This window comes from Acartia tonsa, chromosome 6, assembly GCF_053477335.1.
Source record: "Acartia tonsa isolate MP-2025a chromosome 6, ASM5347733v1, whole genome shotgun sequence".
In the NCBI taxonomy this organism is placed as follows: domain Eukaryota; kingdom Metazoa; phylum Arthropoda; class Copepoda; order Calanoida; family Acartiidae; genus Acartia; species Acartia tonsa.
The window spans coordinates 27,668,372-27,682,944 of NC_137265.1; the positions used below are offsets into that span (position 1 = coordinate 27,668,372).

Below are 14,573 nucleotides of genomic sequence, written 5' to 3' on the forward strand. Positions count from 1 at the left end.
TAATGTTTACATAGACACTACCAGTATGATCAAAAACTAAATATAGAAAGTCTTCGCTTTTTTAATGCATATTGGTTGTTTTGTTATAAAAATTGAAAAGAGGAATACAGTTTTAACAGTTTATTCTTGCAATAAAAAAATAATAAAAAAAGTACCTAGTCACAGGGAAATAAGAGTTAAAAAATAAGTATTCTTTAATATTAATTTTAATCAAGTATCAAGCAAACTATAGTAGGTATAATTAATTACTCAATCTTTTAACTCTGAGATAAAAAGGATACTCCGCAATTTTAATCTTAATATTTTAGTTATATCTTCCTTGTTTTACCCAACTCAAATTACACTTTAGGTATTTTGATCATCATATAATTTTTTTCTCAATAGATTAAAATTCTCAGTTGAGAGAACAACTTTAGAAACAAACAATTAACAATCAAAATTTTATAAAAATTCCTTAAGTTTTTGAGACTACGAAAATTTGATAAAATTCCTAAGTTTTGAAGCCAACGAGGCAAGTAAAACTTCAAAACAAACAAAATTGAAGAGTATCCCAACGTTTTTAACTGACTTTATTTTTTGACTATTTGAATGACATCCTCGTCATGCATGACATGGGCTAGCCCGACCCTCTGAGGATTAAACTTGGTACTGGTGCCCCATACTAGCGCATACTTGCAGTCGTTCGCCAGAGTTCTGAAATAGAAAAAAAGAATGTGCCATTTTCAATCAACATGCTCTTATCTATTTTTCAAAGAATACCTTATTGGTCAAAATACTATTCAATTCCGATAGACTGACTTACTATTAGTTTATCAATAACGACGTTGTTACAATAATTCAACCTGGGAAGGATCATACAAAACGGAAATCAAAATAATGACGTATTTGTTTCGGAGTTTAAAAATCTGTAATAGGTTTTTAATGGAGGATTATATGCCTTAAAATATGAAATTTCCAAACTGTTTATTGTACCGATTGTCAATCCCTTATTGCAGAAAAGTTCATCTTGAAAAAAAACATAAATATCTTACCTATGAATTGCATGGCAGGTGTGTTTAACAGTTACTCCATTTCTCATAATAATACCATCAGAAAAATCTGGGGGTTGTCCAGGTTTCTTCGTGTAAACTCTATAAAAACAAGTATGGCATCATACATACACATTAATGATAAATACCATAACAATTATATCTAATTAGAATGGAATCTAGCGATCGTGTTATTCTTTACTACAAGCATATGCTAATGACTGTTTATCCAGGAAGGAAGGGGATAATGAGCTGTTTATTACACTAGTCCCCAAAGTTTTATAATAACTTTTTCTTACCTATTCGTTGGCTTAACATTAACAACTTTGGAGATTTATATTGAATTCTGATTGGTCAGTTCATTAGTGTCCAAACGTTTAACCACTTACTGTTATCTACAGAAGGGATAATTTAGATCCCTAATGTTTCACTCCAAATTAAAAACTGCCTATCAAGTTAAAACATTACGTACCTAATTAAATTAAGATGTTCCCAAAGGCAGTCCAGTAGATAATCCAGATTTAGTTTCATCTCGCAGGAAATAACAACATTGTGCTCGCCTCGCGCCAAACGGTCAACCTCCTAAATTGGTATTTTAATGAAGAGAATTTTTAAAAATTGGTAAATAATACTTATATTTAATAGGTAAACTTCAAAGCCAAAATTCTTTGAAAATTTTGACTGGAAAAAAATCCTACTTGTGAGATTTGAATATAGATACATAATGAAAAATATTATTATTAAAAATATCAAAGTTCATACAAAAAATACTTATTACCAAACTTTTTTGGGAAGGTACCTTTATTTTCCAATCCTTATGAATTATAAACTCACCTCTAATGAAATTTGATCGATCTTGTTATAAGCATACAAGCAGGGCAGGTAGATTCGATTTCCAGAAATAACATCAATAAACTATATCACGCCATATATAAATATGTTTCCATCAAATACATTAAAATATACTATAAGCTACGCCCTTTGAGGCCTCTAAGGGCACTTGAGTGAGTGAAGGGAGAGCGATGGAAGTCGGCTTTTACTATGTATCTGAACAAAAATTTTGTGAGGTAAATTTTTTCTCATTACCTAGAGTTATCAAAATAGTAGATAATCGTATTCTGTGTACAAAAAGTTAATCTTAAGATATTGATAAAGCAATTAAATGAACTTCCTACAAAACTAGTGGCTTATTCTATAGACGTCAACGCCCTTTTTTTGGAGGGGGGGTGGATCTAAACCTTTCCAAAATTGTTTATGAAGAAAGGGAAGGTAAAATCACCCCTTTACCTCTTCCCTTTGGACGTCCCTGGCTTTTTCCCTAGCCTTTAGTTCCAAAAGCTGAAGTTTTATATCAAATTCTTTCATCAAGGAGAGGAAATAATGTATATTCACCCATTTTAGAGATATTTCTGGGCATTATAGTACATTGCAGTATTTAATAATGGTAAAGGTATTTTTTCCTGGTCCATCGTAGCATCCTCTCTGAATAGAACTTCTGCATTGTGAATCTTATACTCGGCCAAGATCATTCGTACCTAGTAAATACAAATATTACATACTGTAATTATATTTCAAATCATCCTACGCCAAATACATCAAAACATAAGAATTTGGAGGAAGATTTATTAATCGTTCATCGTACTATCCCCATTGCCCAAATTACTATTTTACTTGTCTATAATAACTCATGGATCTTAAGGAATAAGACAATGGACCCAAAATTTATGTACATAGCAAATGATGATAAACAAAATTACCCGGCCCCGGCCCTTGGTAGAGAAGTATTATTAGTTAGAAATTTTTGAAACTTCTAGTTTATAAAAAACGAATCCAAATTCAATGAAAGTACTTGAATTACATGATCCAACAAATAAGAAAATGTGGCTATAAAACTTTGGGCACCAGTGTCATTTCAAATCCAATGGCCCCTACTTACCATTTTTTCATCAACATGTGTGAGATTACAGGTTGCATTGAAAGCCAGGCCTCCGCCTTTCTTCTCCTTGAAATAAATATCAGGCTTCTTCGTATTTAATCTGATACCAACTGCTTCCAACTCACGCTCCAGAAGATCCTGGACAAAGTTATCATTGTTAGGACATATTGTTTTGTTTTCTGCTAAATATTTTACTGTTTTTATGGGTATTATTTGACAATGAAAAACAGTAAAATTTCAGAACGAGTAGACTTTTTAGTTTTTATGTGCCTTGTTTTTTAATTGTTTAACACATATCTTTAATAGACAGTTTATTTAAAATGAAGCAAAGCAACATTAATCCAAATTATCTTTAGTAAGGTCAGCAAGCAAACTAAAATACCGTAGTAGTATTGTATTGCATTATATTAGTGGTTATGTGTGTGCCGTTGCAATGCAAACGAGAGATGTAAACAAAGTTTTCCATGAATAGATAGTAGACATACTGAGGTTACAAAGTAGCTGCGCTACTTACTTATTATTTTTACACTAAAGTATAATATATTTTACCTTATGGATATCCTTCTTTGTTGCATCCAGGACCATAAGAACCAGATCAGCAGTCCTGGCAACGGCAATGACCTGTCTACCACGACCCTTACCCTGTGAGGCACCCTCGATAATACCGGGCAAATCTAGCAGCTGGATGTTGGCACCCTAGACAGAAAATATCTAGTTATCAAATCAAGTTTACATAAGGGGTCAGGCAAATTTTAGTCTGCGTTTGAATGATTTCAAGAACAAAAGGGATTGGAAGATGACTTGCTTTACATTAGTTAAGATATGGTTCAAATGAGCCCCGCAGAGTTAAAAGTACCTGAAAGATGCTGTATCTAATTTTTGAAAAAGGGGTTTGAAATTTGAATGAAAGCTTAGGGTGTGTGACGTACGACTGACGAGAAATTTTATCTATATTCTTCCAAGCTATTATACCTTATATTCAATAACCCCAGGAATACATGTGAGTGTTGTGAACTCGTAGCTGGCCACGGAGGACTCAGTCTTGGTCAGGGTACTCAACAACGTGGATTTACCTAAACAAAAAAGAACAGATCAACAATTTTAGTTAAATTGAAAGCATACGCATCTGAACGAAAAGAATTAGGTACTTATCATTTTGTATTATATAAATTTACTTACCTACAGAGGGGAAGCCTATCATAGCCACCCTGGCATCTCCAGATTTTAACACATCAAATCCTTCACCTTTTTCACCTTTCTTTCCTAAAACAATAATATATACCTACAATATTCAAAAATATTCTTTAATTCAAGTTATATTTCTATAGGTATGTCTTTAGGTATTTAAAAGTAAGTTTTAAACGCGTTTATTTGTTTTAATAAAATAAAATCTATCAAAACAATTTTCTACGATATATAAGTTTTCAAATTACTATGACTTAAATGTATAATCTTGTGATATATGCAACATAAAACAACCTGATCCCTAGAAAATTAAGTATGTTCATCATTTTAAAGAATGTCGCCTGTTTTGAGCTTAGGTATTAATCCTCTTCTATAACGCGCGTCTGACATGACATCAGTATGAACTATTTTTGTCGTCTTTGGGTATAAAGCGGCCGAGATTCGAACCAATCATCTACCCGGCAACGAGCGGATAGGCTACTTGTTATTTTCCAATTACCTGTAGGTTCAAGTAGCTGAGCTCTGTATTTGGCAAGCTTGGCCTTCAAAGTACCCAAATGGTATTCTGTAGCTTTATTCTTCTGTGTACGATTAATTTCACGTTCTATCTCCGCTATTTTTTCAAGAATACCCATTTTTATGTCTGAAGGTAGGTTATTCGAGATTTTTACAATGCAAATTTTTTTTTCTTTTCTAAAACTGATTTGACTTTAAGAAATGGAAGGTAATATTTCAGTTTATATTTCTTCATACGTTAATTTTTTATGTTTTTAATTTTTAACTTTAAAAAAAATAATATTGAATATATATTGTGATAGGTACTTACTTAAATGATTTTTAGTTATCTTAATTAATTTAATTTTTTTTTTGTTATAACATTTTCATAAAGTTCTGCGGGAGGGATTTTTAACTTGAAGAAAAACATATTTTCAAAGGCGATTGCTTTTTTATATTATAAAAGTTTAAAAGCATGAAAATTTTCATCGGACCTGCCCTTTTAGTATGTCCCCTTATGTTTTTCCTTAGTTTAAAAATACTTCCATGAAAGTTTATACAGTTTTCTATCTATTAAAAACTTGATCAGTAACCCGTCTAAATAAAATAATAGATCTAAGTTCTATAAAAAGAACGGCAAAATATTCATGATTAAACAATATAAAATGCGCCGGAATAAACTCCGGATTATAGCCGCCATGTTGGGCTATCTGTCCTTCGGCCATCCAGCGGCCGCGACACTTTTTAAACGGCACAGTTTCCCGTTCAAAACAGTCTTCAGGTATCACAAAATCCAGCTCGGTGTTCTGATTGTAGTCATCAATGTATTTTGGAGCTTCATTAAATTTTTCAACCTTAGCCATAGAACTTTGGTCATCTCTGTCCATGTCTAAGCATCTGTCATCTGTTATTCTGAATGTAATTTCTCCAAATGAAATATTTGGATCTCCTGTTAGCTTCACACCCTGTGTGTAGATTGACAATCAATAAAGTTTATATTTGACATAACGCTAAAATATGAAATATTTTTACCTATGCAAATGACGGGTTTGTGCTTCTTATGAAAGCATGCTTTGAGGGATCTTGTGCTATTTAAATACCAACTCGTCTTCAAAATAAAACCACCAAGAGACGAGATACGAAGCAACTAATTTATATTTAAGTATTATCTAAAATTCGAGGTTTATCAAGTAAAATTAGAGCTGCATATTTTGTTTGAGAAAAAATATTTGAACGACAAAACTTTGTAAAGCAACTTTATTAGTAAACCTTGCAAAAGTTAAGACAAAATAGATTTCCTTAAGGTGTAATAGATATCTGTAGGCTTTTAAATTTTATTAGGGTAGATTATAGTTTAAGAACTGTAATACTTAGGAAATAATAAGTAAAATTCGGTCTAACGTCGCATCATATAACAGGATTTTCTTTGCATTTTATTGGCTATATGAAACCTAGGTATTATTTCTTTTTTAAAAATTAATTGTCCCTGAGTGTAGCGTACTGAGGTTGGAGGTTGGCGCACTTGTAACTGTATGACCTCAATACCATGAGTACCATAGGCACCAAGAAATAAACCTTCAGTCAAGGGGAAATTATGATGGTTAGGTAGAGGTGGGTCTAACTTTTCATATCTGTGCAACCCTCTAAATAAACATATAAAGTTATCATTCCATGGAACATATCATAAATATACAGAAAAAATTGGAACCAATAGGTCTAAAAATAGGCGTAATATGGATTTTAACAGTTTATGCATATTCTATAGTCATTGGTCAACCTGATGATGAATTGTAATGTGCTTGCTAATAACAGACTCACTTTCTTTGAATAGAAAAACTGTTGACAACACAAAATGACAAGTTATACATACCTAGAATGTAAAGTTTCAATGAATCTAAGTAGTAAAAGATCAGTCATAGTGGCCCCCTCTCCGCCAATCAACTTGACATATTCTGTCATAACATCCCTCCAGGAGTCAGGGTTCACAGTGTGGTCGATAGCGTCGGGTAAGATTATTGAAAGCCCTTAGTTTGGTAGGTACTTAAGATTATCCTTATGTAAAGTAACAAGATGTCTTAATTGTCTGTGTGTCTGTCTGTACCAAGAAGGGGGGGGGGGGGAAGTTTTGACACATTTGCGTAAACAGGGATTATAGGCTTTATCTTTGGACTGAGAGGATAGGTTATTAAAGATAAAATCATTCTTATACGATGAATTCTTCCAAGTTTTAATATTTTTTGAATAGGCCTCCAGGTTCAGGTGCTGCAGGCTCTGATGGTCTCTGGACAGGTAAAATAAATTTTTTTATTTTTAAGAGATAGAGGTCAACTTATAAATAAAACAAAATACATATGCATTTTTTTTCTTCAAATATGTAAATAACATTCAAAAAGATGAATATTTTGTTTTATAAGTCGACCTCTAATTCTTAATTTTTTTTATTTTTACCTGTCCAGATACCATCTGGAGGCCTGCTGCTCCTGAACCCGAAGGCCTATCCAAAAAATCTTATGAAATTTATCATATAAGAATAATTTTATCCTTTATAACCTATCCTCTCAGTCCAAAGATAAAGCCTATAATCACTGTTTACGCAAATGTGTCAAAACTTCCCCCACTTTTAATCTAACTAGCTGCTTAACCGATATAGTTCCCCTATATAATGTAGATTCTCACAGATTCTGAGAAGGTATATAAATAATTTTGGGGAGGGTATCAACAATTTTTAAAAAAATTAAAAATAGGGGGTCAACTACTCCCCCTCCCCCCTCAAGTGCTCCTAGAGGTCTCTAGGGGAAGGGCCGCAAGTCTTCATGTAAAATTAACAGGTTGTTTATTTGTCTGTCGCTTAAGATCTTACCACCGCTGGACTGTTATGGTTTTCCTTTACACTAACGCTTCTTATAGGTCCAGAGAAAGTTTATATCTAGTTTGGGGAATAGTACCTACGTCCTACACCCTTCTATGAAAAATCGATCCTGGAAAAAAATACCCCTCACTTTAAAATGGTAAACAGGATGGGCGTACAAGCACTAATAATAGAATGTTAAACGAAAACTAATAATTTGTGAGTTTTATAAAATCTTAAGCACCCATGCCTGCGTGTTCTGAAGCAATCACTTTTACAGTCTCAGATTTGGCCAGTTTACTTCTATTTTCAATAACTGCTTTACCACTTGTTACATCATAACTAATCTTTAAAAACTCAAGAATTCTAAAATCCGCCGCCATATTGGGTGGTGGCACAAGCTCTTCAAAGTATAATCCATCATTCTTAACAATGACCCTCAATAATCCACTATAGTATTTCAGATTTTGTCGCTGCCATATACCTATAGTCTTTCTGTATGGAAAGAGAACGTGTTCATAAAATAATTTTAATGGCATTGTTTGGTCTGTAATTTGTATGTTTGTTCTGTATTGATGGTTGAGCATTTTTCTCCATAAATTTTCATCCTGGCTAATTTCATAGAATTGTTGGCAGGTTCTAAATTAAATCAATCCTTAAATAAATCTGTAAATATTTTTATCACATTTAATGTGAGAATGTTGCTATTATCATATTCAAAATAAATGCTGTAATAAGCTTTAAAATATTTAAACACTAGTCTCTCATTGGACACAAAATGACGTCCAATAAGAAAAAGGAATAAAAATATTGGAAAGAAAATTATTTTATTTCAAAATTAATTCTTGGCATTTTGGAATAAAAAATATAGGGGAAAGAAAATTATTTATTTCAAATTTATTTCTGGTCTTGAAATAATATTCATTATTTTATTTTAATTCGAGTGTCAACCAAAAAGAAATAGGCATGCTGTTTTAAAAGTTTGGAATAAAAATTATTATTTTTTGTCAATTCCTTTTTTCAGAGTATAAAATGAGAATAAATTTTCCAACATCATTATTGATTTCTAATTTAACATTTCATACAGTGGGTAATATTTATTTCAACATTTTTTGTCATTCAAAATCAAGTGTCACAAAAATAATAATATTTAACATAAAAAAGAAATTTTTAAAATAATTTTGTTTTCTTTATTTGTTGAAGATTTAAGCCCAAGCTTTTTCTGAGGGGGGACACCCCCCTCAACCCCCCCTCTCCTGAGGGGGGAAACCCCCCTCGACCCCCCCCCCTGACGCTCTCTTCTTTAAATCTTTCATTATTTCTGTAATTTATTCTAACTATCTTATAAATTTCAAAACATGAGATAAAAAGGAAATAATTTGCTGTACATTATTAAAAAAATTAAAAATTGTAAAAAAAATTCCAACATGATTTTTAATTTTAAATACAAGAATATTTTTTCCTATATGATATGTTAAATTTAAATACAGGAATAATTTTGTACTGTGGAATTGAAGAAATAAATGCTGTACATTAGAGTGGCTTGATTTTCAATGATTTTCTAATTTTAAATTTTTTGAATAATGGGGAGGCTCGCTGATGCATGTAAACTTTTAGAAAGACACTTGTGGGGAGAATTTTTTTTTTTTTTTTTTTGGTGGGGGGCAATTATTTTTCTTTCAAAGTATAGCTTTATGCACCTTCCCAAATTTGTCTTGAAGAGTAGAATAAGAATAAAAAATCTGTTTTTAAAACTATTGATCCTAGCAAGAAAAATCCATAAATAAATTTAAAAACCAAGAGATTTTACATTTAATTTAAGATTTTTCATGCTTGGATGAATATTTTTAAAACCAATTTGATATTCTTATATTAATCAACAAGACAAATTCAAAAAGATGCATAAAGCAATACTTTGAAAGAAAAAAAAGTTGCACCTCCAGAATAAACTTCTAAAATTTTTAATGCATTGAAACACCTTCCTCCCATTTCCCCTCAAGGACAAAATAAATTTTTTATATTTAGGTTTCTTATATGACGTTTAAACTGTAGATGTTGATTACAAATTCAATGTCCAAAATTGATCCACTCTACTGTACATTGTTATAATTTAATATTTGATGTGGGTATAAACATTAGACATAGATGGTCAATCTGACCCCATTTTACTTAAAAAGAAACCTTTGTTCACTTTTTGTTGTATATGAAATACAGCCCTATAGGCAACATTATTTGCAACTAAATTTTGCAATGATATAATTTTTAGAAAGATAACTTTATTATAAGAAATTAAATTATTTATAACTAACTTATTATATGTTGTGTCATACGCTTCACATTATATGATGGAAGAAATATTTTCTTCAAAAATTTCACCCAAGGAAAGCTTTAACCTAAGATATTCAACAATTTATAGCTGATACATAATGTAAACAAAATTCCCTTGTGATGTCTCTAGGTTATCTCTATTGTATAATTAGTTGAGGAAAGGCAGCCATTAGTTGAGGAAAGGCAGTCATTAGTTGAGGAAAGGCAGTCATAGAGAGAACATGTCTCTCTGTGCAAACATTAAAATAATTAAAAATGTGATACTAGTGAGTGACTAAATCAAACACATTTCAAAATGAAACTAAATTTTTTTTTTTGCTAACAATTGTAGCAAGTTTTTTTTCAAAAGTACTCAGATCAACTCACAAACACAAAAGGTAAAATTAGTAAAACAAACATAAAACAAAAATATTATGATATACAAACTGAAATACTTTTTTCATATCTGGTCAACATATAAACACAATATGCCCAATCCGCTGCTAATCAGACTATACTCTTACTCTTACAAAATAAAACTTTTTAAAATTAGAACAATCCCAAAAAAGAATGTTAAAATTGTTAGGGATGCACATTACTTGTCTGCAGGACAAGCCTTGATTAGAAGCTCCAAGTAATCCTTACTTAAACATCGAGAGAAATGGATGCACACAGAAAATAAAGATATTTATGTTAAGTACCTTCCTTAATAAAAATGTTAAATATTTCTTTATTTTCACATATAATAATTCATTTTAAATAAAATAACAACTATTTCTTTTTTACGCAACAAGAATTTGCTTAATAAGCATATCAAATATAACATTCATAAATAAAACAAGAATTTGCTTAATAAGCATATCAAATATAACATTCATAAATAAAAGTTTAACACTTTAAATTTTTTAAAATCATCTAATTTATTTCAGGAAAAAAGACTTGTTATCATAAAATAAATTACTTTAAAAGACAAATTACTAAAAATACTAAAATTACTAAAATACACTAAAAAAAAAAAAAACTAAACAAATACCTAAACTACAAAAAATGACAAACATAAAAATAAACACTAAAAAACAAAATACTTTACAAAAAAAAATTACACTTTGAAAATACACTATAAAATAATACACTTTTAAAGTAAAAAATATGCAAAAATATAGACCTACATCAAAAAAACTTGACTTAATTAAAAAATACTCTCAACACAATAAAAAAATGAAATTATCAGCAAAAGTAGGTTTATATCAGCCTTCCTTTTCTCATCTCATTGGAAGCCTGCTGGTTTTCTTAAGCTTGGTGTAGCTTTAAAGCACTTTAAACTGTAACCCTGTAAATTTAACCTGGTCAACTGTAAGACTCCACTGATTGAAGCTTATCATAGGAGGGTGTTGACCATGGTCTGCATGTTATATAAATTATAAATTTTTTATAAAATTGTAATCTTATCAAATGTAGATTCGAAAATATATATATATATTCATATATTCAAATGAACGTACAAAAGAGGAGGAGAGAGAGAAGGAAATAGACAGAAAAGTGAGGGAGGGGGGAGGGGGAAGAAATATAGAGAAAAATAGACAGAGATATTTATTGTTCACCCTTAGATGATGTAAATTTTTTGATAGACTTTTTTGAATTTAAGAAAAAGATAGAGAATGAGACAAAACCAAGTATCATATTTTATTAATATTGCTTATACAAGAAAGGTCATTCAAAATTATTTCACCAATATTAAGGTCAAGTGACAAAAATTTAAATTTCCACCTACTTCGCCCCCAGAGGGGGCAATAGTAGAAGAAAAATTCAAATTTTGATCACATGACCAAAATTGTTGAAATAATTTTAATATCCTTTCTAGCATTCACAATATTACGAAAATATGATAAATAACTATTACTGCATTGGAACCGAGAAGACCAAAGTTTTTAAAAGCGACCTTTTCAAAGAGTTTAAGAATAAAAAAATATCTTTAGCGCGTTTGGTAGCACCAAAGATATGAAAATCCACATAAAGAATTTACCTATTGAAAATTAGATAAGGGGGGGGGAAGTTTGTACACTTATAGGAAATGAAATTCAGTATCAAAGTTTGGGAGGGACGTGTGGGCTTGTTTTTAAAGTTATCAACCTAATTCTTTTTGTAAAATCTCTTATATGACTGGATGTACACGGAAAACTTTGAAAATTGAATTTTGGTACTTTCCTTCAAGAGGCTAGTGGAGCAAAAGACCCCCCAAAACACTAAAAATATGAGTTCTGAGCTTATTTTTAGAGATATCAACCTAATTTTTTAAATGAAAACTTTTTAAAAATAACTGAACTTAGTAACCATTACACATTTCATTTTGGGACTTTCCTTCTTGGGGCTTGTGGAGCAAGAGACCCCCCAAAACTAAGAGAAGGAGTTCTGAGCTTATTTTTGAAGATATCAACCTGATTTTTTTCAAAGAAAACTTTTTAAAAATAACTGAACTAAGTAACTAATACACATTTCATTTTGGGACTTTCCTTCTAGGGGCTTGTGGAGCAAGAGACCCCCTAAAACTAAGAACAGGAGTTCTGAGCTTATTTTTGAAGATATCAACCTGATTTTTTTCAATGAAAACTTTTTAAAAGTAACTGAACTTAGTAACCATTACACATTTCATTTTGGGACTTTCCTTCTAGGGGCTTGTGGAGCAAGAGACCCCCCAAAACTAAGAGAAGGAGTTCTGCGCTTATTTTTGAAGATATCAACCTGATTTTTTTCAAAGAAAACTTTTTAAAAATAACTGAACTAAGTAACTAATACACATTTCATTTTGGGACTTTCCTTCTAGGGGCTTGTGGAGCAAGAGACCCCCCAAAACTAAGAACAGGAGTTCTGAGCTTATTTTTGAAGATATCAACCTGATTTTTTTCAATGAAAACTTTTTAAAAGTAACTGAACTTAGTAACCATTACACATTTCATTTTGGGACTTTCCTTCTAGGGGCTTGTGGAGCAAGAGACCCCCCAAAACTAAGAGAAGGAGTTCTGCGCTTATTTTTGAAGATATCAACCTGATTTTTTTCAAAGAAAACTTTTTAAAAATAACTGAACTAAGTAACTAATACACATTTCATTTTGGGACTTTCCTTCTAGGGGCTTGTGGAGCAAGAGACCCCCCAAAACTAAGAACAGGAGTTCTGAGCTTATTTTTGAAGATATCAACCTGATTTTTTTCAATGAAAACTTTTTAAAAGTAACCGAACTTAGTAACCATTACACATTTCATTTTGGGACTTTCCTTCTAGAGTCTTGTGGAGCAAGAGATCCCCCAAAACTAAGAATAGGAGTTCTGAGCTTATTTTGAAGATATCAACCTGATTTTTTTAAAGAAAACTTTTTAAAAATAACTGAACTAAGTAGGTAACTATTACACATTTCATTTTGGGACTTTCCTTCTAGGGGCTTGTGAAGCAAGAGACCCCCCAAAACTAAGAACAGGAGTTCTGAGCTTATTTTTGAAGATATCAACCTGATTTTTTTAAAGAAAACTTTTTAAAAATAACTGAACTACCTAAGTAATCATTACACTTTTTATTTTTGGACTTTCCTTCTAAGGGCCTTGTGGAGCAAATGACCCCCCAAAACTAAAAATAGAAGTTCTGAGCTTATTTTTGAAGATATCAACCTGGTTTTTTTAAAGAAAACTTTTTAAAAATAACTGATCTAAGTGACCATAACACATTTCGTTTTTGGACTTTCCTTCTAACGGCTTGTGGAGCAAAAGACCCCCCAAAACTAAAAATAGGAGTTCTGAGCTTATTTTTAAAGATATCCTGAATTTTTTAAAAGAAAACTTTTTAAAAATAACTGATCTAAGTGACCAGAACACATTTCATTTTGGGACTTCCCTTCTAAGGGCTTGTGGAGCAAAAGACCCCCCAAAACTAAAAATAGGAGTTTTAAGCTTATTTCTAAAGATATCAACCTAATTTTTTAAAGGAACTTTTTTAAAATAACAGAACTAAGTAACCTTTACAGACCTTATTTTGGGACTTTCTTTCTAGGGGCTAGTAAAGCAAAAGACCCCTGAAAACCATAAATATTAGTTCTGAGCTTATTTCTAAAGATATTAGGTAAGCTGATTTATTAAGGAAAACTTTTTTCATTTAACTGAACTACGTAGCCACAACAGATTTGCTAAAAATCAGGTTGATATCTTTAAAAATAAGCTCAGAACTCATATTTTTAGTGTTTAGGGGGATCTTTTGCTCCACAAGCTGCTAGGAGGAAAGTCCCAAAATGAAATGTGTAATGGTTACTTAGTACGGTTCTGTCTAAAAAAGTTTTCTTTAAAAAATCAGGTTGACTAAGTAACCATTACACATTTCATTTTGGGTCTTTCCTACTGGGAGCTGGTTGGGCAAAAGACCTCCAAAACACTGAAAATATGAGTTCTGAGCTTATTTTTAAAGATATCAATAATGTAGTGGTAATCAAGAGTGTGTAATGGTTACTTAGTTCAGTTATTTTAAAAAGTTTTCTTATAAAAAATCAGGTTGATATCTTTAAAAAAACTCAGAACTAATATTTTTAGTTTTGGGGAGTCTTTTGCTCCACAAGCCTCTGGAAGGAGCGTCCCAAAATGAAATGTGTAACAGTTAGGTACTTAGTTCAATTGCATTAAAAAAGTTTTCTTTGAAAAAATAAGGTTGATATCTATAAAAAAAAAGCTCAGAACTCATATTTTCAGTGTTTTGGGGGGTCTCTTGCTCCACAATCCCCTAAAAAGAAAGTTCTAAAAT

General features: G+C 31.3%; 2 protein-coding genes across 6 annotated transcripts; both read right to left on the reverse strand.

Moving 5' to 3' along the window:
- Positions 1-105: 105 nt before the first annotated feature.
- LOC145322274 (developmentally-regulated GTP-binding protein 2) lies at positions 106-4,789 on the reverse strand. 5 transcript variants are annotated; one of them, XM_080164156.1, is made up of 11 exons: positions 4,649-4,789; positions 4,144-4,227; positions 3,937-4,037; positions 3,514-3,660; positions 2,965-3,102; positions 2,489-2,563; positions 1,863-1,943; positions 1,501-1,610; positions 1,032-1,130; positions 556-693; positions 106-263 (listed from the first exon to the last, which is right to left on the reverse strand). In XM_080164156.1, exons 1-10 carry the CDS (start codon positions 4,782-4,784, stop codon positions 570-572), a joined length of 1,095 nt encoding a protein of 364 aa, XP_080020282.1. In that variant the 5' UTR covers positions 4,785-4,789; the 3' UTR covers positions 106-263; positions 556-569. The 5 variants fall into 5 exon arrangements, with proteins under 5 accessions (XP_080020282.1, XP_080020283.1, XP_080020280.1 ...); XM_080164157.1 differs by having other exon boundaries at positions 106-280; XM_080164154.1 differs by having other exon boundaries at positions 535-693.
- Positions 4,784-8,164, reverse strand: LOC145322275 (F-box only protein 31-like). The gene is made up of 4 exons (XM_080164158.1): positions 7,743-8,164; positions 6,515-6,668; positions 6,129-6,287; positions 4,784-5,607 (listed from the first exon to the last, which is right to left on the reverse strand). The coding sequence occupies exons 1-4, from the start codon at positions 8,077-8,079 to the stop codon at positions 5,211-5,213; spliced, it is 1,047 nt and encodes a 348-aa protein (XP_080020284.1). The 5' UTR covers positions 8,080-8,164; the 3' UTR covers positions 4,784-5,210.
- Positions 8,165-14,573: the final 6,409 nt, after the last annotated feature.

Excerpts from the sequence above, each read along its gene's own strand:
- LOC145322274 (XM_080164156.1), bottom strand. The coding sequence starts at position 4,784 with ATGGGTATTCTTGAAAAAATAGCGGAGATAGAACGTGAAATTAATCGT. Across the intron at positions 3,661-3,936 it reads CTGGGGTTATTGAATATAAG|GGTGCCAACATCCAGCTGCT; the intron begins GTATAATAGCTT and ends TTTTCTGTCTAG. Across the intron at positions 694-1,031 it reads ACCTGCCATGCAATTCATAG|AACTCTGGCGAACGACTGCA; the intron begins GTAAGATATTTA and ends TTTCTATTTCAG.
- LOC145322275 (XM_080164158.1), bottom strand. The coding sequence starts at position 8,079 with ATGCTCAACCATCAATACAGAACAAACATACAAATTACAGACCAAACA. Across the intron at positions 6,669-7,742 it reads GATTGCTTCAGAACACGCAG|GGCTTTCAATAATCTTACCC; the intron begins GCATGGGTGCTT and ends TACCAAACTAAG. Across the intron at positions 6,288-6,514 it reads ATTGAAACTTTACATTCTAG|AGGGTTGCACAGATATGAAA; the intron begins GTATGTATAACT and ends ATGTTTATTTAG.